Source organism: Triticum aestivum, chromosome 3A (assembly GCF_018294505.1).
Source record: "Triticum aestivum cultivar Chinese Spring chromosome 3A, IWGSC CS RefSeq v2.1, whole genome shotgun sequence".
Classification (NCBI taxonomy): domain Eukaryota; kingdom Viridiplantae; phylum Streptophyta; class Magnoliopsida; order Poales; family Poaceae; genus Triticum; species Triticum aestivum.
Genome location: NC_057800.1, coordinates 596,720,341 through 596,744,848, shown reverse-complemented (window position 1 = coordinate 596,744,848; position 24,508 = coordinate 596,720,341). Strand labels below are relative to the sequence as shown.

The following is a 24,508-nucleotide window of genomic DNA, read 5'->3' as shown; positions in this document are numbered from 1 at the left end:
CTGCACAGATGGATTGCTGGTAGGTGTAGGTCCAGCAGAGTCCATCGGGCATCATCAAGACCAAGACCCACCGACTTGTTCCTTTTATGTAGACCTTTGCCTTGGTGATCATGCGTTTTCTTCAGACGCCTCCTTACTTCTTCAAAGGTATTATTTCACCATTTAAAAGCATTTTTAGTGCCTTCTATTTTGTACCATGTTGTAGTGGCACTTTGTACCGATAGTCTTATCTGATCCGGACCAAAGGAAACACCGACAGAGGTTAGTGCAACTCGGGGAAGGAGGGGGGGGGGCATGGCCCCCAGAAGTTTTGCACATCTATGAAGTTCTTTTTTCAGAGAGAGCATAAATTAGAGATAGTAAACTGTTTAGATACAAACAATTAAATAGTAGTGCATTGTATGTGATGGGTACATAACGATTGACTGTTTATTTTTTTCCTAGCGATAATTAATGCCCTGATCATGCATATTGGGGCCAATAATTTGTTAGATAATCGACGAGAAATTCAGAGCTCGTCATGGGCATCGGCATGCTTTGGGTTGGCTGAGGTCTTGACGGGGTAGGACGCCTCCATGGCGATGCCGCAGAGCCCCTCCTTGTCTTTCACATCGCGCTTCATGCGGATGTACCCCTTCTCGCCCCACTCCGGCCCCCACGAGTTCTTCACGATCCAGTACTTGGTGCCGTCCACGGTGGCGCCGTACCCCACCGCCGTCACGCCATGGTCCAGCTCGGTCCCGCACTTGCCCGCGAACACCCCCTCCGAGTAGAACTGGAAGTGCGACCCGCTAGCCTCGATGGCCACAGCCACCGGCTGCGCGGCCACCGCCTTCTTCAGCGCCGCTTCGTCGTTGGCCGGAACGTCCTCGTACCCGTCGATGGTGACCACGGCAGACGGCTTCTTGTTGCAGGAGGAGGCCTGCCGGGCCTTGTAGGGGTACGCGTCCTCGGCGGCCACCCCGCCGTGCTTGGCGATGTACTGGAAGGCGTAGTCCATGAGGCCGCCGTTGCAGCCGGCGTTGGACTTGGTGTCGCAGTCCACGAGCTGCTGCTCGGACAGAGACGTGAGGTTCTTGGTGCGGATCGCGTTGACGCCCTCCACGGCCGCGATCGTCGAGAAAGCCCAGCAGCTGCCGCACTGTCCCTGGTCCTTGACGGCGGTCACCGCGCCTTTCTGCCGCCAGTCCACCGAAGGCGGCACGTCCCGAGCGCTCCCGTGCATGAAGCCGCCGCCACCCTCCTTAGGGCTGAACATGCGGTGGTGGGAGACACGGGAGGAGGCGTAGGCGCGGCGGAACTCGTCGGCGGTCATGTCGCCGAAGCGGTTGAGGCGGAGCTTGTAGGGGGCGTCGCCGCGGTTGAACTCGTGGATGAGGCGGACGTTCTCCCTGAAGACGTTGAAGCGGCGGGCCTTCTCGCCGAGGTCGCGCGCCACCGTGTGCCGCTCCCGCCAGCGCTCGTACAGCGCCCAAAGGGAGTCCTCCGACGCCAAGTCGTGTTCGCCGAAGTCCATGGCGCTCGCCGGCGCCGGCGCATGGGCTAGCAGCATGAACAGCGCGGCCGCGGCCATGGTGGCCGCAAGCACGATCGCTCTCGCCATTGATGATTGAACAGTCTGGAGTGTATGCTAGCTGGCTTATGTTGTGAGATGGCTGGGTGTGGTGTGGTGGTGGTAGCCATGGCGATCAGCTGGTTGTTATATAGAGGTGGCGAGCAGAGCAGGAGTGATCACACTGGCAAGATGGATATGTTCCATGCAAGAATCAATTGCAGGTGCACGTTGCTTGCCGGCAACAACTTGCTGCCTACTGTACTGCCTCATACATTCTCATCGGTGGCCACGTACGTGGTACATCAAAATGGTGGTTAATTCATTGATGCTCCATCGTACTAGTAGTAATACGCATCATACTAGTTGTGGATGCCGTCAATTTCCACGCAGTCTTCTTAGTTAGGTTGTGAGATTAATGTGGCGCGCGCTCGATCGTACGTCCGCAGCGAGTAGCTGGGCGTTTACGCTACGGCCATGTACAAATTGACACATGCATTGTGCGGCACCGTCTGTCACCGACTCACCGTACCCTTGTTTCTGGGAACCAGCTTCCCGTCCGTCGCATCATCTCTCACATCTCACCGGAAAGATGTGAATTGCGTCAACAGGTAGAAGACCACAATAATCATCGCAACGTGGACCGGTAGTCTTGCTTCTTTGTTAGCACAACTGAACATTAGTTGTGCAAGTATTAAACAATGACGTATACCAGAGTAATTAAACATGTACTCCCTCCGTTTCCAAATAATTGTCTTTCTAGCCATCTTAAATGGACTACAACATACAGATATATGTAGACATGTTTTAGAGTGTAGATTCACTTATTTTGCTTCGTATGTAGTCACTTGTTGAAATCTTTAGAAAGACAATTATTTAGAAACGGAGGAAGTAGTAGTAACAGTAAGGGAGCACGCAAGCGTGTTGCCCCCCGGCCTGCGTGATTTTGATTAGTCGATGGCGATCGATCGATGGATCTACTAGCTAGGTTTCCAAATATTTTTTCAACACGTGTCGTGTGTCATCGACCCGTCTGTACGGTGCCGTGCCAAAGCTTTACGCATGAATCACGCATTGATTCTAAGTCGTCCGAGATGCATAGATGTCGCAAGCAACTACTTCCTTCCTAAATATCTGTCTTTTAAGAGATTTCAACAAATGACTACATACGATGTAAAATAAATAAATCTACATTTTAAAATATGTCTATATACATCCATATATGATAGATCATTTGAAATCTCTAAAAAGACAAATATTTAGGAATGGAGGGAGTAGATTTTTCTTTTCATGATAATATATGTCTTATTAATAAAATAAAGATTCAGTTACAAGCCACGTAAATACCAACAGCGTGGTCTTCCCCTGCCCCTGTCGGGCCGTCCCTGGAGACGGCGCTCCCCACGGCACCGTCGCTGGTCCCTGACCCGCCCTCTCCGATCGCCGAGGAGAAGGTGACATCCCCGGCTCCCTCCCTTGGCGCTGTGCTCGCCGCCGTCCCGTCGGGCTCCCTCTGCGACCCGCCACCGGCGGCCCCGGTTGTCGCCATTCCGCCCCCCCGGCCGCCCTGCTTCCTCCGGTCGTGGCCCCCCACCGCCCCCGGTTCCTCTCGTGGACCGGGCTCCGCTCGTCAACTCCCTTGCTCCACCGCCGCCAAGCCCGACTCCGACTCCGACTCCGACGCTCCCTGGCTGTGCTAGGCCAGCGCTCCTGCTCCCTCCCACGGCAAACCTCGGCACGGACGGGGAGACCCGGGTGACCACTCCCTTGGCCGCCCAGCCTCCCCCTCCGCGTGCCGCGGCCTACTCTCGCCGCGGCCGGTCTGCCTCCTCTCCGGTGACCGCCTCCCACCGGAGCGCTCGGCTTGACGCGGCGCGCCCCGAGGGTAGCCCGGCGCTGCCCATCCATGAGCGGGCGGAGCTCCGGGCGGCTGCCCGGAACCTGGAGCCAGGTACGCCTGCAGTCCCCCCTCGGCATCTACTTGTTCCTTCTCTCCTCTCGAGTCGGTTCCGCTTGGTCACCTTGCAAAGATCGCGACTGATTCCGCGATCATCTTCAAGGGGGAGGTTGGCCCCCCTTAGTCCAGATTGAGGCCATTAGGGCCCACGAGATCCTGGACGGTAGACTCACGGAGGCCCGAGCAGCTTTGCTCGCGCCTCCCGCCCCGTCGATCGCGTCGGAGGATGCTCTCCCGCCCCTCCTCGGAGGGCCGGTGGCATCCCCCCTGACCATGGCCGAGCTTCGGGGCCGCACCCGTTCTCAGACCGCTGCTCTCCGCGCCCAAAGCGCATCTCGTGTCCTAGGGTCAAGCAGCCCCTCATTGGTTGCTTGATGTGTGCTCTCTTCTGGAGCATCCGCGGCTTTGGCCATGATGGCCGCCGCTGCCAACTCATCGACTACATGCGTGATGAACACATTGACATTGTTGCCATCCAAGAAACCATGCACACAGAATTCTCCCTCCCGGAACTCGACCGCCTTAGCACTCACCTCTTCGCCTGGCATTGGCTCCCTTCTAGTAGGAGCTCGGGCCATTCCGGTGGCATCCTGTTAGGCATGAAGGATGCCACCTTCGAGGTGGGCAGTATGAACCAGGGCCAATTCTTTGTCAGCATGGAACTTTATGAACGCGTCCTCAACTTCAAGTGGGAGGTTATTATTGTCTACGGCCCCGCCGACCACAGCCGGTCCACCTCCTTCCTCGAGGAGCTCCACCGGAAGGTCTCGGTTGCTTCGCTCCCGGTGGTGGTTGGGGGCAATTTTAACCTCCTACATTTCGCGGATGACGAGAGCAATTCGCACGTCAACTTTGCACGTATGCAAATGTTCAATGACTGCATTGCTGACCTTGGGCTCCGCGAAACAAATAGGGTTGGTACCAGGTTCACCTGGACCAACCGTCAGGCTACTCCGACCCAGTCCATTCTGGACCGGGTCCTAGTTTCCCCGAAGTGGGACCTCCGTTGCTCTCTTGCTTCCCTCCGGGCCATTACTCGGGTCGGTTCCGACCACATCCCCTCCTTCTATCTTCCGCTGACGAGCGCCCCCCGATCCCTCCCCGATTCCGGTTTGAGACATTTTGGTTGTCCCAAGCTGGCTTTGTCGAGGCCGTGGCTGCTCGCTGGGTGGAGGCCCGCGCCCAACCTCAGTCCTTGTCTCGACCCCCTCCGCCATCGACGCGTGGCATTTCTGTGCCAAGCGCGGCCGACAGTTCATGAAGGGGTCGGGCGCCAACCTGGGGCGCGACCTCCGCGAGCGCAAGAAGGCCCTGCTGTCTGCTATCCAGGCCCTGGACCTACGCGCCGACGCCACCGGCCTCTCTCCTGAGGAGTGGCTTTCCCGTTACGACCTGGAAGACCAACTCTCTATCATATACTCCGATGAGGAGGCCTACTGGCGTGTGCGCGGTGCTCAGAAATGGGTATTGAAGGGCGATGCGAACACAACGTATTTCCAGGCCATCACGAATGGCCGTCGTAGACGCAACACCACCCCCCTCCTCTGGGATGGCCGGACTCTCCTGCAGTCCCCGCGGGACATTAGGTAGCGCGTTGACGACTTCTATAGATCCCTATTCGCAGCCGCTCCTTGGAGCGGCTTATCTCTGGCCCTGGACTGTTGGTCTGGCCGCCAGCTTGTCACGGATGCGGAGAACGCGGCCCTTACGGCCCCCTTCTCCGAGGGCGATGTCTGGGCCACCATCAAAGGCATGAACCCTACCTCGGCCCCGGGCCCAGATGGTCTCTCGGTTAAATTCTTCCAAGCCTTCTGGAATGTGATCAAACCGGAGGTCATGGCCATCTTTGATGAGTTCTACGTTGGGTCCATTGATCTTGGGCGCCTCAACTTCGGGATGATTTCGCTTATCCCCAAGGTTCCTGGGGCATCTGACATCCGTCAGTTTCGCCCGATGACGGTGATAAATGTGATCTTCCGTATTCTGACAAAAGGGTACGCCAATAGGGTGACCCTGCTCGCGGACCACATTACCCACCCCAACCAATCTGCCTTAATCCAAGGCCGATATATTCTGGATGGGGTGCTAGTCCTTCACGAAGTTCTCCATGAGGTCCGCTCCAAACACCTCAAGGCGGTCTTCCTAAAAATCGATTTCCATAAGGCCTATGACACTGTTAGTTGGCCCTTCCTACGGGAAGTTCTTCTCCGGAAAGGCTTCGATGACCGTTGGATCACCAGGGTGATGCAGATGGTTTCTTGTGGCCGCACTACCGTGAACATCAATGGGGAGATTGGCCCCTTCTTCCCCACTCTTTGTGGGGTGAGGCAAGGCGACCCTTTCTCCCCGTTCTTGTTCAATATGGTGGTGGATGCACTTGCAGCCATCCTGGACAAGGCTAAGGCGTCGGGCCATATTCGTGGACTCACCCCCACTTGGCCTGTGGCGCCGGCATCTCCCTGCTCCAGTACGTTGACGACACCGTCATCATGGTCGAAGGCTCGAACGCGGACATCGCTAACCTTAAGTTCCTCCTCCTCTGCTTCCAACAAATGTCTGGCCTCAAGATCAACTTCGACAAGAGTGATGTGATGGTGATGGGCAACTCTCCGGCCGAGGCCCTCGACATCACCAACCGCCTGAATTGCCCCTGATATGTCTCTGTCGTATCTACTTTTCCAAACACTTTTGCCCTTGTTTTGGACTCTAACTTGCATGATTTGAATGGAACTAACCCGGATTGACGCTGTTTTCACCAGAATTGCCATAGTGTTATTTTTGTGCAGAAATAAAAGTTCTCGGAATGACCTGAAAATCAACGGAGATTATTTTTGGAATATATAAAAAAATACTAGAAGAAGAATCCACGTCAGGGGGCCCACACCCTGCCCACGAGGGTGGGGGGTGCGCCCCCTGCCTCATGGCCCCCCTGACGCTCCACTGACCTCAACCCCAACTCCATATATTCACTTTCGGGAAGAAAAAAAATCAGAGAGAAGGATTCATCGCGTTTTACGATATGGAGCCGCAGCCAAGCCCTAAACTCTCTCGGGAGGGCTGATCTGGAGTCCGTTCAAGGCTCCGGAGAGGGGAATCTCTCACCATCGTCATCATCAACCTTCCTCCATCACCAATTTCATGATTCTCACCGCCGTGCGTGAGTAATTCCATCGTAGGCTTGCTGGACGGTGATGGGTTGGATGAGATTTATCATGGTATCGAGTTAGTTTTGTTAGGGTTTGATCCCTAGTATCCACTATGTTCTGAGATTGATGTTGCTATGACTTTGCTATGCTTACTGCTTGTCACTAGGGCCCAAGTGCCATGATTTCAGATCTGAACCTATTATGTTTTCATGAATATATGTGAGTTCTTGATCCTATCTTGCAAGTCTATAGTCACCTATTATGTGTTATGATCCGTTAACCCCGAAGTGACAATAATCGGGATACTTACCGGTGATGACCGTAGTTTGAGGAGTTCATGTATTCACTATGTGTTAATGCTTTGGTCCGGTACTCTATTAAAAGGAGGCCTTAATATCCCTTAGTTTCCAATAGGACCCCGCTGCCACGGGAGGGTAGGACAAAAGATGTCATGCAGGTTCTTTTCCATAAGCACGCAGGACTATATTCGGAATACATGCCTACATTACATTGAGGAATTGGAGCTAGTTCTGTGTCACCCTATGTTATAACTGTTGCATGATCGATCGCATCCAACATAATTATTCATCACCGATCCAATGCCTACGATCTTTTCATATATTGTTCTTCGCTTATTTACTTTTCCGTTGCTACTGTTACAATCACTACAAAACCAAAAATATTACTTTTGCCACCGTTACCACTTCTATCATATTACTTTGCTACTAAACACTTTGCTGCAGATATTAAGTTTCTAGGTGTCGTTGAATTGACAACTCAGCTGCTAATACTTGAGAATATTCTTTGGCTCCCCTTGTGTCGAATCAATAAATTTGGGTTGAATACTCTACCCTCGAAAACTATTGCGATCCCCTATACTTGTGGGTGCTACCTCTTGAGCATGCGTTGGTTTTCCCTTGAAGAGGAAAGGGTGATGCAGCAAAGCAGCGTAAGTATTTCCCTCAGTTTTTGAGAACCAAGGTATCAATCCAGTAGGAGACCACACGCGAGTCACGTCGTACCTACACAAACAAATAAGAACCTTGCAACCAACGCGATAAAGGGGTTGTCAATCCCTTCACGGCCACTTGCAAGAGTGAGATCTCATAGAGATAATAATAAGATAAATATTTTGGTATTTTTATGATATAAATTGAAAGTAAAGATTGCAAAATAAAATAGATTGGAAACTTGTATGATGGAAAATAGACCCGGGGGCCATAGGTTTCACTAGTGGCTTCTCTCAAGATAACATAAGTATTACGGTGGGTGAACAAATTACTGTCGAGCAATTGATAGAATTGAGCATAGTTATGAGAATATCTAGGTATGATCATGTATATAGGCATCACGTCCGTGACAAGTAGACCGACTCCTGCCTACATCTACTACTATTACCCCACACATCGACTGCTATCCAGCATGCATCTAGAGTATTTAGTTTATGAGAACAGAGTAACGCTTTAAGCAAGATGACATGATGTAGAGGGATAAAATCATGCAATATGATATAAACCCCATCTTTTTATCCTCGATGGCAACAATACAATACATGTCATTTCCCCTACTATCACTGGGATCGAGCACCGCAAGATTGAACCCAAAGCTAAGCACTTCTCCCATTGCAAGAAAGATCAATCTAGTAGGCCAAACCAAACCGATAATTCGAAGAGACTTGCAAAGATAACCAATCATACATAAAAGAATTCAGAGAAGATTCAATTATTGTTCATAGATAATCTTGATCATAAACCACAATTCATTGGACCTCTACAAACACACCGCAAAAGAAGATTACATCGAATAGATCTCAAAGAAGATCGAGGAGAACTTTGTATTGAGATCCAAAGAGAGAGAAGAAGCCATCTAGCTAATAACTATGGACCCGAAGGTCTGAAGTAAACTACTCACACATCATCGGAGGGGCCATGGAGTTGATGTAGAGGCCCTCCGTGATCAATGCCCCCTCCGGCAGAGCTCCGGAAAAGGGCCCAAGATGGGATCTCTTGGGTATAGAAGGTTTCGGCGGTGGAAATAGGGTTTCGTGGTGCTCCTGGATGTTTTGGGGGTACATAGGTATATATAGGAGGAAGAAGTAGGTCGGTTGAGCCACGAGGGGGGAGGGTGCGCCCAGGGCGGTAGGCGCGCCTCCCTGCCTCGTGGCCTCCCCGTTGATTGCTTGACATCCACTCCAAGTCCTCTGGATCATGTTTGTTCCAGAAATCACACTCCCGAAGGTTTCATTCCGTTTGGACTCCGTTTGATATTCTTTTTCTGCGAAACACTGAAATAGGCAAAAAAAACAACAATTTGGGCTAGGCCTCCAGTTAATAGGTTAGTCCCAAAAATAATATAAAAGTGTAAAATAAAGCCCATTAACATCCAAAACAGATAATATAATAGCATGGAACAATCAAAAATTATAGATACGTTGGAGACGTATCAAGCATCCCCAAGCTTAATTCCTACTCGTCCTCGAGTAGGTAAATGATAAAAACAATTTTTTTGATGTGGAATGCTTTCTAGAATATTCTTCAATGTATATTTCTCTATTGTGGCATGAATGTTCAGATCCGAAAGATGCAAGATAAAAGTTTATTGTTGACATAAAAATAGTAATACTCCAAGTATGCTAATCAAGAAATTATGTCTTATCAAAATACCATAGCCAAAGAAAACTTATCCCTACAAATTCATATAGTTTGGCCATGCTTCATTTTCGTCACACAAAATGCTCTCATCATGCAAAACCCCGATGACAAGCCAAGCAATTGTTTCATACTTAGCCTTTTCAAACTCTTTTAACTTTTACGCAATATATGAGCGCGAGCCATGGACATAGCACTATGGGTGGAATAGAATATGATGATTGAGGTTGTGTGAGAAGAAAAAAAAGGGAGAAAGTCTCACATTGACATGTCTAATCAATGGGCTATGGAGATGCCCAGCGATTGATGTCAATGCAAGGAGTAGGGATTGCCATGCAATGGATGCACTAGAGCTATAAATATATGAAAGCTCATCAAAGAAACTAAGTGGGTGTGCATCCAACTCGCTTGCTCACGAAGACCTACGGCATTTGAGGAAGCCCATCATTGGAATATACAAGCCAAGTTCTATAATGAAAAAATTCCCACTAGTATATGAAAGTGACAAAATAAGAGACTCTCTATCATGAAGATCATGGTGCTACTTTGAAGCACAAGCGTGGAAAAGGATAGTAACATTGTCCCTTCTCTCTTTTTCTCTCATTTTTTTATTTGGGCCTTCTTTTTTTTGGCCTCTTTTCTCATTTTTTTTTCGTCCGAAGTCTCATCCCGACTTGTGGGGGAATCATAGTCTCCATCATCCTTTCCTCACTGGGACAATGCTCTAATAATGATGATCATCACACTTCTTTTTTTACTTACAACTCAATACTTAGAACAAAATATGACTCTATGCGAATGCCTCCGGCGGTGTACCGGGATTGCGATGAATCAAGAGTGACATGTATGGAAAAAGTATGAACGGTGGCTTTGCCACAAATACGATGTCAACTACATGATCATGCGAAGCAATATGACAATGATGATGCGTGTCATAATAAATGGAACGGTGGAAAGTTGCATGGCAATATATCTCGGAATGGCTATTGAAATGCCATAATAGGTAGGTATGGTGGCTGTTTTGAGGAAGATATAAGGAGGCTTATGTGTGATAGAGTGTATCATATCACGGGGTTTGGATGCACCGGCGAAGTTTGCACCAACTCTCAAGGTGAGAAAGGGAAATGCACGGTACCAAAGAGGCTAGCAATGATGGAAGGGTGAGAGTGCGTATAATCCATGGACTCAACATTAGTCATAAAGAACTCACATACTTATTGTAAAAATCTACAAGTCATCAAAACCAAGCACTACGCGCATGCTGCTAGGGGGATAGATTGGTAGGAAAAAGACCATCGCTCGTCCCCGACCGCCACTCATAAGGAAAGCAATCAAAGAACACACCATGCTTCAAATTTGTCACATAACATTTACCATACGTGCATGCTACGGGACTTGCCAACTTCAAGACAAGTATTCATCAATTTCACAATTACTCAACTAGCACACCTCCAATATTACCACCTTTATATCTCAAAATCATCTATCAAACATCCAACTTCTCTTAGCATTTAAAATTTATAGCCAAAGTGAATTACCATGCTGTTCTAAAGGACTCTCAAAATGATATAAGTGAAGCATGAGAGATCAATTATTTCTATAAAATAGAACCACCGCCGTGCTCTAAAATATATAAGTGAAGCACTAGAGCAAAAACTATCCAACTCAAAAGATATAAGTGAAGCACATAGAGTATTCACATAAATTCCAATTCATGTGTGTCTCTCCCAAAAGGTGTGTACAACAAGGATGATTGTGGTAAACTAGAAAACAAAGACTCAAATTATACAAGATGCTCCAAGCAAAACACATATCATGTGGCGAATAAAAATATAGCTCCAAGTAAAGTTACCGATGGACGAAGACGATAGATGGGATGCCTTCCGGGGCATCCCCAAGCTTAGGCTTTTGGTTTTCCTTGTATTTTACCTTGGGGTGCCTTGGGCATCCCCAAGATTAGGCTCTTGCCACTCCTTGTTCCATAATACATCAAGTCTTTACCCAAAACTTGAAAACTTCACAACACAAAACTTAAAAGAAAAATCTTCGTGAGCTCCGTTAGTAAAAGAAAACAAACCACCACTTGAAGGTACTGTAATGAACTCATTATTTATTTATATTGGTGTTAAACCTACTGTATTCCAACTTTTTTATGGTTCATAAACTCTATTACTAGCCATAGATTCATCAAAATAAGCAAACAACACACGAAAAATAGAATCTGTCAAAAACAGAACAGTCTGTAGTAATCTGTAGGTTTCGAATACTTATGCAACCCCAAAAATTCTAAAATAAATTTCTGGACATGAGGAATTTATCTATTAATCATCTGAAAAAAATAATTAACTAAATAGAACTCTCCATTAAGAAGGGCAGCAATTCTCGTGAGCGCTAAAGTTTCTGTTTTTTACAGCAAGATCAAAAAGACTTTCCCCAAGTCTTCCCAATGGTTCTACCTGGCACAAACACTAATTAAACACAAAAAACACAACCAAAACAGAGGCTAGATAAATTATTTATTACTAAACAGGAACAAAAAGCAAGGAATAAAAATAAAATTGGGTTGCCTCCCAACAAGCGCTATCGTTTAACGCCCCTAGTTAGGCATAAAAGCAAGGATAGATCTAAGTACTATCATCTTTGGTATGCAATTCTTCAATAAGACACCTATAACTCCTAGGAGTTTCTTTCTTTTTATTAATTATCAAACTCCTAGGCACGAAATCGAGAAAATCATTTGTAGCAAAAGGTTCCTTAAGGATAGTGAGAAAGTTGGGGTGAACACTTATGGATTTGAGGTCCGCATTTACCTTACTAGAAGTTCCACCCTTATTTTTAGGAACATACATCAATTTGGCAATCTTAGTATTAGAAGGAGTATTTTTCACGGAAGAAAAGGCAGACCCTAGGTTGGTAATAATATCCTCAGTTTTATCAATTCTAGTGGAATCTTGATCTATCTTTTCATTAACCAAAGGTCCCTTTTCTTTAAAAAATTTAATAGCAACTCCTACCTTAGATCCGTATTGGGTAATTTGGTTATGGATCTTTTTATCCAAATTTTCAATTAACTCTACGGTGGCAACTTTATTTTCAATAGTCTCAAGCTGTTGCATCACATGTTCCAAAGTTAAAATAGTTCCATTAACCAAAAGAGGTGGTGGGCCAAACAAATCTATGATAGCATTATAAGAATCAAAAGTATGGCTACCCAAGAAATTTCCTCCGGTAATGGTATCAAGAATATATCTATTCCAAGGAGTGATGCCTACATAAAAATTGCGAAGAAGAACGGAAGTAGATTGCTTCCTAGTAGATTTATTTTGTGCATTGCAAATTCTAAACCAAGCATCTTTTAGATTTTCTCCCTCCATTTGTTTAAAATTAAGGACCTCGATCTCGGGAGATAAAGGACTAGCCATAACGACAAAGCAAGCGATCCAACACACAAGCAAACAAGTGAAGAAAAAGCGAACAAAAAGAGAGGGCAAAAGGAAAAAAGGGCGAATAAAACGGCAAGGGTGAAGTGGGGGAGAGGAAAACGAGAGGTAAATGGAAAATAATGTAATGCGGATGATAAGAGTTGTGATGGGTACTTGGTATGTCTTGACTTGGCGTAGATCTCCCCGGCAATGGCACCAGAAATCCTCCTTGCTACCTCTTGAGCATGCATTGGTTTTCCCTTGAAGAGGAAAGGGTGATGCAGCAAAGCAGCGTAAGTATTTCCCTCAGTTTTTGAGAACCAAGGTATCAATTCAGTAGGAGACCACGCGCGAGTCACCTCGTACCTACACAAACAAATAAGAACCTCGCAACCAACGCGATAAAGGGGTTGTCAATCCCTTCACGGCTACTTGCAAGAGTGAGATCTGATAGAGATAATAATAATAAGATAAATATTTGGTATTTTTATGATATAAATTGAAAGTAAAGATTGCAAAATAAAATAGATTGGAAACTTGTATGATGGAAAATAGACCCAGGGGACATAGGTATTACTAGTGGCTTCTCTCAAGATAGCACAAGTATTGCGGTGGGTGAACAAATTATTGTCGAGCAATTGATAGAATTGAGCATAGTTATGAGAATATCTAGGTATGATCATGTATATAGGCATCACGTATGTGACAAGTAGACCGACTCCTGCCTGTTGGGGAACGTAGTAATTTCAAAATTTTCCTACGCACATGCAAGATCATGGTGATGCATAGCAATGAGAGGGGAGAGTGTAGTCTACGTACCCTCGTAGACCGACAGCGGAAGTGTTATGACAACGCGGTTGATGTAGTCGTACGTCTTGACGGCCCGACCGATCAAGCACCGAAACTACGGCACCTCCGAGTTCTAGCACACGTTCAGCTCGATGACGGCGTGGTGATGATCTTGATGTTCTACTGTCGCAGGGCTTCGCCTAAGCACAATTACAATATTATCGAGGACTATGGTGGAGGGGGGCACCGCACACGAATAAGAGAACGATCTTGAAGATCAACTTGTGTGTCTAGAGGTGCCCCCCTGCCCCCGTATATAAAGGAGCAAGGGGGGAGGCCGGCCGTCCCTTGGGGCGCGCCAAGGAGGAGGAGTCCTCCTCCTAGTAGGAGTAGGACTCCCCTCTTTCCTACTCCTACTAGGAGGGGGAAAGGAAGGGGGAGAGGGAGAAGGAAAGGGGGGCGCCGCCCCCCCCTCTCCTAGTCCAATTCGGACCAGAGAGGGAGGGGGCGCGTGGCCCACCCTGGCCACCCCTCTCTCTCTCCACTAGGGCCCATAAAGCCCATTACTTCTCCCGGGGGGTTCCGGTAACCCTCCGGCACTCCGATTTTCTCCGAAATCATCCGGAACACTTCTGGTGTCCGAATATAGCTGCCCAATATATCAATCTTTATGTATCGACCATTTCGAGACTCCTCGTCATGTCCATGATCACATCCGGGACTCCGAACAAACTTCGGTACATCAAAATATATAAACTCATAATGAAACTGTCATCGTAACATTAAGCGTGCGGACCCTACGGGTTCGAGAACAATGTAGACATGACCGAGACATGTCTCCGGTCAATAACCAATAGCGGAACCTGGATGCTCATATTGGCTCCCACATATTCTATGAAGATCTTTTATCGGTTAGACCGCATAACAACATACTTTCTTCCCTTTGTCATCGGTATGTTACTTGCCCGAGATTCGATCGTCGGTATCTTAATACCTAGTTCAATCTTGTTACCGGCAAGTCTCTTTACTCGTTCTGTAATACATCATATCGCAACTAACTCATTAGTTGCAATGCTTGCAAGGCTTATGTGATGTGCATTACCGAGAGGGCCCAGAGATACCTCTCCGACAATCGGAGTGACAAATCCTAATCTCGAAATACGCCAACCCAACATGTACCTTTGGAGACACCTGTAGAGCTCCTTTATAATCACCCAGTTACGTTGCACGTTTGGTAGCACACAAGGTGTTCCTCCGGCAAATGGGAGTTGCATAATCTCATAGTTATAGGAACATGTATAAGTCATGAATAAAGCAATAGCAACATACTAAACGATCGGGTGCTAACCTAATGGAATGGGTCATGTCAATCACATCATTCTCCTAATTATGTGATCCCGTTAATCAAATGACAACACATGTCTATGGTTAGGAAACGTAACCATCTTTGATTAACGAGCTAGTCAAGTAGAGGCACACTAGTGACATTTAGTTTGTCTATGTATTCACACAAGTTTTTTTTCCGGATAATACAATTCTAGCATGAATAATAAACATTTATCATGATATAAGGAAATAAATAATAACTTTATTATTGCCTCTAGGGCATATTTCCTTCAGTCTCCCACTTGCACTAGAGTCAATAATCTAGATTTACACAGTAATGATTCTAACACCCATGGAGCTTTGGTGCTGATCATGTTTTGCTCATGGAAGAGGTTTAGTCAATGGGTCTGCTACATTCAGATCCGTATGTATCTTGCAAATCTCTATGTCTCCCACCTGGACTAGATCCCAGATGGAATTGAAGCATCTCTTGATGTGTTTGGTTCTCTTGTGAAATCTGGATTCCTTTGCCAAGGCAATTGCACCAATATTGTCACAAAAGATTTTCATTGGACCCGATGCACTAGGTATGACACCTAGATCAGATATGAACTCCCTCATCCAGACTCCTTCATTTGCTACTTCCGAAGCAGCTATGTACTCCGCTTCACATGTAGATCCCGCCACAACGCTTTGTTTAGAACTGCACCAACTGACAGCTCCACCGTTTAATGTAAACATGTATCCGGTTTGTGATTTAGAATCGTCCGGATCAGTGTCAAAGCTTGCATCAATGCAACCATTTACTATGAGCTCTTTGTCACCTCCATATACGAGAAACATATCCTTAGTCCTTTTCAGGTATTTCAGGATGTTCTTGACCGCTGTCCAGTGATCCACTCCTGGATTACTTTGGTACCTCCCTGCTAGACTTATAGCAAGACATACATCAGGTCTGGTACACAGCATTGCATACATGATAGAGCCTATGGCTGAAGCATAGGGAACATCTTTCATTTTCTCTCTATCTTCTGCAGTGGTCGGGCATTGAGTCTTACTCAATTTCACACCTTGTAACACAGGCAAGAAAGCTTTCTTTGCTTGATCCATTTTGAACTTCTTCAAAATTTTGTCAAGGTATGTGCTTTGTGAAAGTCCAATTAAGCGTCTTGATCTATCTCTATAGATCTTAACCAATATGTAAGCAGCTTCACCGAGGTCTTTCATTGAAAAACTCTTATTCAAGTATCCCTTTATGCTATCCAGAAATTCTATATCATTTCCGATTAGTAATATGTCATCTACATATAATATCAAAAATGCTACAGAGCTCCCACTCACTTTCTTGTAAATACAGGCTTCTCCAAAAGTCTGTACAAAACCAAATGCTTTGATCACATTATCAAAGCGTGTATTCCAACTCTGAGAGGCTTGCACCAGTCCATAAATGGATCGCTGGAGCTTGCACACTTTGTTAGCTCCCTTTGGATCGACAAAACCTTCCGGCTGCATCATATACAACTCTTCTTCCAGAAATCCATTCAGGAATGCAGTTTTGACATCCATCTGCCAAATTTCATAATCATAAAATCCGGCAATTGCTAACATGATTCGGACAGACTTAAGCATCGCTACGGGTGAGAAGGTCTCATTGTAGTCAATCCCTTGAACTTGTCGAAAACCTTTTGCGACAAGTCGAGCTTTGTAGACAGTAACATTACCGTCAGCGTCAGTCTTCTTCTTGAAGATCCTTTTATTCTCAATTTCTTGCCTATCAATGGGCAAGTCAACCAAAGTCCACACTTTGTTCTCATACATGGATCCCATCTCAGATTTCATGGCTTCAAGCCATTTTGCGGAATCTGGGCTCACCATCGCTTCTTCATAGTTCGTAGGTTCATCATGATCTAGTAGCATGACTTCCAGAACAGGATTACCGTACCACTCTGGTGCAGATCTTACTCTGGTTGATCTACGAGGTTCAGTAGAAACTAGTTCTGAAGTTTCATGATCATCGTCATTAGCTTCCTAACTAATTGGTGTAGGTGTCACAGGAACCAGTTTCTGTGATGTACTACTTTCCAATAAGGGAGCAGGTACAGTTACCTCATCAAGTTCTACTTTCCTCCCACTCACTTCTTTCGAGAGAAACTCCTTCTCTTGAAAGTTTCCGAATTTAGCAACAAAAGTCTTGCCTTCGGATCTGTGATAGAAGGTGTATCCAATAGTTTCCTTTGGATATCCTATGAAAACACATTTCTCCGATTTGGGTTCGAGCTTATCAGGTTGAAGCTTTTTCACATAAGCATCGCAGCCCCAAACTTTAAGAAACGACAACTTTGGTTTCTTGCCAAACCATAGTTCATAAGGCGTCGTCTCAACGGATTTCGATGGTGCCCTATTTAGCGTGAATGCGGCCGTCTCTAAAGCATAACCCCAAAACGATAGCGGTAAATCAGTAAGAGACATCATAGATTGCACCATATCTAGTAAAGTACGATTACGACATTCAGACACACCATTACGATGTGGTGTTCCGGGTGGCGTGAGTTGAGAAACTATTCCGCACTGTTTCAAATGTACACCAAACTCGTAACTCAAATATTCTCCTCCATGATCAGATCGTAGGAATTTTATTTTCTTGTTACGATGATTTTCAACTTCACTCTGAAATTCTTTGAAGTTTTCAAATGTTTCAGACTTATGTTTCATTAAGTAGATATACCCATATCTGCTTAAGTCATCTGTGAAGGTGAGAAAATAACGATATCCGCCACGAGCCTCAACATTCATCGGACCACATACATCTGTATGTATGATTTCCAACAAATCTGTTGCTCTCTCCATAGTACCGGAGAATGGTGTTTTGGTCATCTTGCCCATAAGGCACGGTTCGCAAGTACCAAGTGATTCATAATCAAGTGGTTCCAAAATTCCATCAGTATGGAGTTTCTTCATGCGCTTTACACCGATATGACCTAAACGGCAGTGCCACAAATAAGTTGCACTATCATTATCAACTTTGCATCTTTTGGCTTCAACATTATGAATATGTGTGTCACTACTATCGAGATTTAATAAGAATAGACCACTCTTCAAGGGTGCATGACCATAAAAGATATTACTCATATAAATAGAACAACCATTATTCTCTGATTTAAATGAATAACCGTCTCGCATCAAACAAGATCCAGATATAATATTCATGCTCAACGCTGGCACCAAATAACAATTATTTAGGTCTAATACTAATCCCGAAGGTAGATGTAGAGGTAGCGTGCCGACCGCGATCACATCAACTTTGGAACCATTTCCCACGCGCATCATCACCTCGTCCTTAGCCAATCTTCACTTAATCCGTAGTCCCTATTTCGAGTTGCAAATATTAGCAACAAAACCAGTATCAAATACCCAGGTGCTACTGCGAGCATTAGTAAGGTACACATCGATAACATGTATATCATCCTTCTTATCCGCCAAATACTTGGGGCAGTTCCGCTTCCACTGACCAGTCTGCTTGCAGTAGAAGCACTCAGTTTCAGGCTTAGGTCCAGATTTGGGTTTCTTCTCCTGAGCAACAACTTGTTTGCTGTTCTTTTTGAAGTTCCCCTTCTTCTTCCCTTTGCCCTTTTTCTTGAAACTAGTGGTCTTGTTGACCATCAACACTTGATGCTCCTTCTTGATTTCTACCTCCGCAGCTTTCAGCATTGCGAAGAGCTCGGGAATTGTCTTAACCATCCCTTGCATATTGTAGTTCATCACGAAGCTCTTGTAGCTAGGTGGAAGTGATTGGAGAATTCTGTCAATGACGCAATCATCTGGAAGATTAACTCCCAATTGAATCAAGTGATTATTATACCCAGACATTTTGAGTATATGCTCACTGACAGAACTGTTCTCCTCCATCTTGCAGCTATAGAACTTATTGGAGACATCATATCTCTCAATCAAGGCATTTGCTTGAAATATTAACTTCAACTCCTGGAACATCTCATATGCTCCATGACGTTCAAAACGTCGTTGAAGTCCCGATTCTAAGCCGTAAAGCATGGCACACTGAACTATTGAGTAGTCATCAGCTTTGCTCTGCCAGACGTTCATAACATCTGGTGTTGCTCCAGCAGCAGGCTTGGCACCCAGCGGTGCTTCCAGGACGTAATTCTTCTGTGCAGCAATGATGATAATCCTCAAGTTATGGACCTAGTCCGTGTAATTGCTACCATCATCTTTCAACTTTGCTTTCTCAAGGAACGCATTAAAATTCAACGGAACAACAGCACGGGCCATCTATCTACAATCAAACATAAACAAGCAAGATACTATCAGGTACTAAGTTCATGATAAATTTAAGTTCAATTAATCATATTACTAAAGAACTCCCACTTAGATAGACATCCATCTAATCCTCTAAGTGATCACGTGATCCAAATCAACTAAACCATGTCCGATCATCACGTGAGATGGAGTAGTTTCATTGGTGAACATCACTATGTTGATCATATCTACTATATGATTCACACTCGACCTTCCGGTATTCGTGTTCCGAGGCCATATCTGTATATGCTTGGCTCGTCAAGTATAACCTGAGTATTCCACGTGTGCAACTATTTTGCACCCGTTGTATTTGAACGTAGAGCCTATCACACCCGATCATCACGTGGTGTCTCAGCACGAAGAACTTTTGCAACGGTGCATACTCAAGGGAGAACACTTCTTGATAATTAGTGAGAGATCATCTTAAAATGCTACCGTCAATCAAAGCAAGATAAGATGCATAAAAGATAAACATCACATGCAATCAATATAAGTGATATGATATGGCCATCATCATCTTGTGCTTGCGATCTCCATCTTCGAAGCACCGTCATGATCACCATCGTCAACGGCGCGACACCTTGATCTTCATCGTAGCATCATTGTCGTCTCGCCAATCTTATGCTTCTACGACTATCGCTACCGCTTAGTGATAAAGTAAAGCATTACAGGGCGATTGCATTGCATACAATAAAGCGACAACCATATGGCTCCTGCCAGTTGCCGATAACTCGGTTACAAAACATGATCATCTCATACAATAAAATTTAGCATCATGTCTTGACCATATCACATCACAACATGCCCCGCAAAAACAAGTTAGACGTCCTCTACTTTGTTTGTTGCAAGTTTTACGTGGCTGCTATGGGCTTACGCAAGAACCAATCTTACCTACGCATCAAAAACCACAACGATAGTTTGTCAAGTTGGTGTTGTTTTAACCTTCGCAAGGACCGGGCGTAGCCACACTCGGTTCAACTAGAGTTGGAGAAACTGACACCCGCCAGCCACCTGTGTGCAAAGCACGTCAGTAGAACCAGTCTCGCGTAAGCGTACGCGTAATGTCGGTCCGGGCCGCTTCATCCAACAATACCGCCGAATCAAAGTATGGCATGCTGGTAAGCAGTATGACTTATATCACCCACAACTCACTTGTGTTCTACTCGTGCACAACATCAATGCATAAAACCAGGCTCGGATGCCACTGTTGGGGAACGTAGTAATTTCAAAATTTTCCTATGCACACGCACGATCATGGTGATGCATAGCAACAAGAGGGGAGAGTGTAGTCTACGTACCCTCGTAGACCGACAGCGGAAGCGTTATGACAACGCGGTTGATGTAGTCGTACGTCTTCATGGCCCGACCGATCAAGCACCGAAACTACGGCACCTCCGAGTTCTAGCACACGTTCAGCTCGATGACGATCCTCGGACTCCGATCTAGCAAAGTGTCGGGGAAGAGTTCCGTCAGCACGATGGCGTGGTGATGATCTTGATGTTCTACTGTCGCAGGGCTTCGCCTAAGCACCACTACAATATTATCGAGGACTATGGTGGAGGGGGGCACCGCACACGGCTAAGAGAACGATCTTGAAGATCAACTTGTGTGTCTAGAGGTGCCCCCCTGCCCCGTATATAAAGGAGCAAGGGGGGAGGCCGGCCGGCCCTTGGGGCGCGCCAAGGAGGAGGAGTCCTCCTCCTAGTAGGAGTAGGACTCCCCTCTTTCCTACTCCTACTAGGAGGGGAAAGGAAGGGGGAGAGGGAGAAGGAAAGGGGGGCACCGCCCCCCTCTCCTAGTCCAATTCGGACCAGAGGGGGAGGGGGCGCGCGGCCCACCCTGGCCGCCCCTCTCTCTCTCCACTAGGGCCCATAAAGCCCATTACTGCCTGCATCTACTACTATTACTCCACACATCGACCGCTATGCAGCATGCATCTAGAGTATTAAGTTCATAAGAACAGAGTAACGCTTTAAGCAAGATGACATGATGTAGAGGGATAAACTCATGCAATATGATATAAACCCCATATTTTTATCCTCGATGGAAACAATACAATACGTGTCGTTTCCCCTACTGTCACTAGGATCGAGCACCGCAAGATTGAACCCAAAGCTAAACACTTCTCCCATTGCAAGAAGGATCAATCTAGTAGGCCAAACCAAACTGATAATTCGAAGAGACTTGCAAAGATAACCAATCATGCATAAAAGAATTCAAAGAAGATTCAAATATTGTTCAAAGATAATCTTGATCATAAACCTACAATTCATCGGATCTTGACAAACACACCGCAAAAGAAGATTACATCGAATAGATCTCCAAGAGAATCGAGGGGAACTTTGTATTGAGATCCAAAGAGAGAGAAGAAGCCATCTAGCTAATAACTATGGACCCGAAGGTCTGAAGTAAACTACTCACACATCATCGGAGGGGCCATGTAGTTGATGTAGAGGCCCTCCGTGATCAATGCCCCCTCCGGCGGAGCTCCGAAAAAGGCCCCAAGATGGGATCTCTTGGGTATAGAAGGTTGCGGCGGTGGAAATAGGGTTTCGTGGTGCTCCTAGATGTTTGGGGGGTACGTAGGTATATATAGGAGGAAGAAGTAGGTCGGTTGAGCCATGATGGGCCCATGAGGGGGGAGGGCGCACCCAGGAGGTAGGCGCGCCCCTATGCCTCGTGGCCTCCTCGTTGATTGCTTGACGTCCACTCCAAGTCCTCTGGATCACGTTTGTTCCAAAAATCACGCTCCTGAATGTTTCATTCCGTTTGGATTCCGTTTGATATTCTTTTTCTGCGAAACACTGAAATAGGCAAAAAAACAACAATTTGGGCTAGGCCTCCGGTTAATAGGTTAGTCCCAAAAATAATGTGTAAGTGTAAAATAAAGCCCATTAACATCCAAAATAGATAATATAATAGCACGGAACAATAAAAAATTATAGATACATTGGAGACGTATCAGTGGGTTATCAAGACTATTTTCTGGCGCCGTTGCCGGGGAGCATAGCTCTATTCTTTGAGTCACTTGGGATTTATATCTGCTGGTCACTATGAAGAACTTGAAACATCAAAGAACAAAGATTTTTCCCTCAACTACGAGGGGAGGTAAGGAACTGCCATCTAGCTCTGCACTTGATTCACCTTCTGTTTTGAGTAAACTTACGACACCTACACCTGCTATTCATTCTGATATGTCGCATGTTATTGATGATGCCACTTCTGCTTTTCATGATACTTATGATGAAACTACTTCTATGCTTGATAATACTGTGCCATTAGGTGAATTTCTTGATGAACAATTGGCTAGGGCTAGAGAGAATAAAATTATTGAAACTGATAATATTGATCAAAGTGATGATGAAGATTCTCCCCCTAGATATGAATTGCATGTTGTGCCTGAGGGTTATGTTATGGATGAAGAAACTGCTAGAGACTTTCTTGCTGTCAATGATAGATTTGATCTTAAGAAATTATTAGCTAAGCTTAAAGAAAAGTCTTTGAATGCTAGAATGAAATATGACCCTACTTTTGCTACTTCACCTATCTTTATTACTGATAAAGATTATGATTTCTCTATCGATCCTGAGATAATTACTTTGGTTGAATCTGATCCTTTTTATGGCTATGAATCTGAAACTGTTGTGGCACATCTTACTAAATTAAATGATATAGCCACCTTGTTTACACATGATGAGAAAACTCGCTATTACTTTATCCTTATGTTATTTCCTTTCTCATTAAAGGGTGATGCTAAAATATGGTTTAATTCTCTTGATCCTGGTTGTGTACGTAGTCCCCAGGATATGATTTATTACTTCTCTGCTAAATATTTCCCCCCTCATATGAAACAAGCTGCCTTAAGGGAAATATATAATTTTGTGCAAATTGAAGAAGAGAGTCTCCCACAAGCTTGGGGAGGCTTCTCCGATTACTTAATGCTTTGCCTGATCATCCTCTTAAGAAAAATGAAATACTTGATATCTTTAATAATGGACTAACCGATGCTTCCAGAGACTACCTGGATAGTTGTGCTGGTTGTGTTTTCAGGGAAAGAACTGTTGATCAAGCTGAATTGCTATTGAATAATATATTGACTAATGAAAATAATTGGACACTTCCTGAACCAACTCCTAAGCCAACTCCGAAGAAAAAGGGGTATTCTATTTCTCAGTCCTGAAGATATGCAAGAGGCAAAGAAATCTATGAAAGAAAAAGGTATTAAAGCTGAAGATGTCAAGAATTTACCACCTATTGAAGAAATACACGGTCTTGATAACCTGACACAGGTAGTAAAGGTAAATTCTCTCTATAGATTTGATAAATGTGAAATCCCATTTAATAAGTTTGCTAGCCAATGATTGGATGAGTTTGATGACTTTATGGTTAAACAAGAAAACTTCAATGCTTATGTCGGTAGACAATTGAAACACAATGCTGATATGCTTGAACACTTGTGCGATTATATGTCTAGAGTTAAAGGTGAACTTAAACTTATTAGTAAACATGGTTCTATGGTTACCACTCAGGTAGAACAAGTACTTAAAGCTCAGAATGATTTGCTCAGTGAATTAATAATAAGAAAAATGATAATGATGTTAGAGTTATGACTAGAGGAGGTAAAATGACTCAGGAACCCTTGTATCCTAAGGGCCACCCTAGGAGAATTGAGCAAGATTCTCAGAGAACTAATGTTGATACACCTAGTCCTTCTAAGACAAAGAAAAATAAAAATGATAGGACTTTGCATGCTTCTAGAGAACCTGTTGTTGACACACATGAGAATCCCAATGATATTTCTATTTCTGATACTGAAACACAATCTGGTAATGAACATGAACCTAGTGATAATGTTAATGTTCATGTTGATGTTCAACCTAGTGCTACCTCTTGAGCATTGCGTTGGTTTTCCCCGAAGAGGAAGGGATGATGCAGCAAAGTAGCGTAAGTATTTCCCTCAGTTTTTGAGAACCAAGGTATCAATCCAGTAGGAGGCTACGCGCGAGTCCCTCGCACCTGCACAAAACAAATAAATCCTCGCAACCAACGCAAATAGGGGTTGTCAACCCCTATAGGGCCACTGATGTATACTACACAACCTTCTTCTTGTAGACGTTGTTGGGCCTCCAAGTGCAGAGGTTTGTAGGACAATAGCAAATTTCCTCAAGTGGATGACCTAAGGTTTATCAATCCGTAGGAGGCGTAGGATGAAGATGGTCTCTCTCAAGCAACCCTGCAACCAAATAACAAAGAGTCTCTTGTGTCCCCAACGCACCCAATACAATGGTAAATTGTATAGGTGCACTAGTTCGGCGAAGAGATGGTGATACAAGTGGTATATGGATAGTAGATAA

The 24,508-nt window shown here is 45.3% G+C and overlaps 1 protein-coding gene across 1 annotated transcript; it reads right to left on the bottom strand.

The window, feature by feature from the left end:
- Positions 1-350: 350 nt before the first annotated feature.
- Positions 351-1,669, bottom strand: LOC123062460 (thiol protease SEN102). Its single transcript, XM_044485987.1, has one exon. The coding sequence runs from the start codon at positions 1,601-1,603 to the stop codon at positions 509-511; it is 1,095 nt and encodes a 364-aa protein (XP_044341922.1). The 5' UTR covers positions 1,604-1,669; the 3' UTR covers positions 351-508.
- Positions 1,670-24,508: the final 22,839 nt, after the last annotated feature.

Excerpts from the sequence above, each read along its gene's own strand:
- LOC123062460 (XM_044485987.1), bottom strand. The coding sequence starts at position 1,603 with ATGGCGAGAGCGATCGTGCTTGCGGCCACCATGGCCGCGGCCGCGCTG.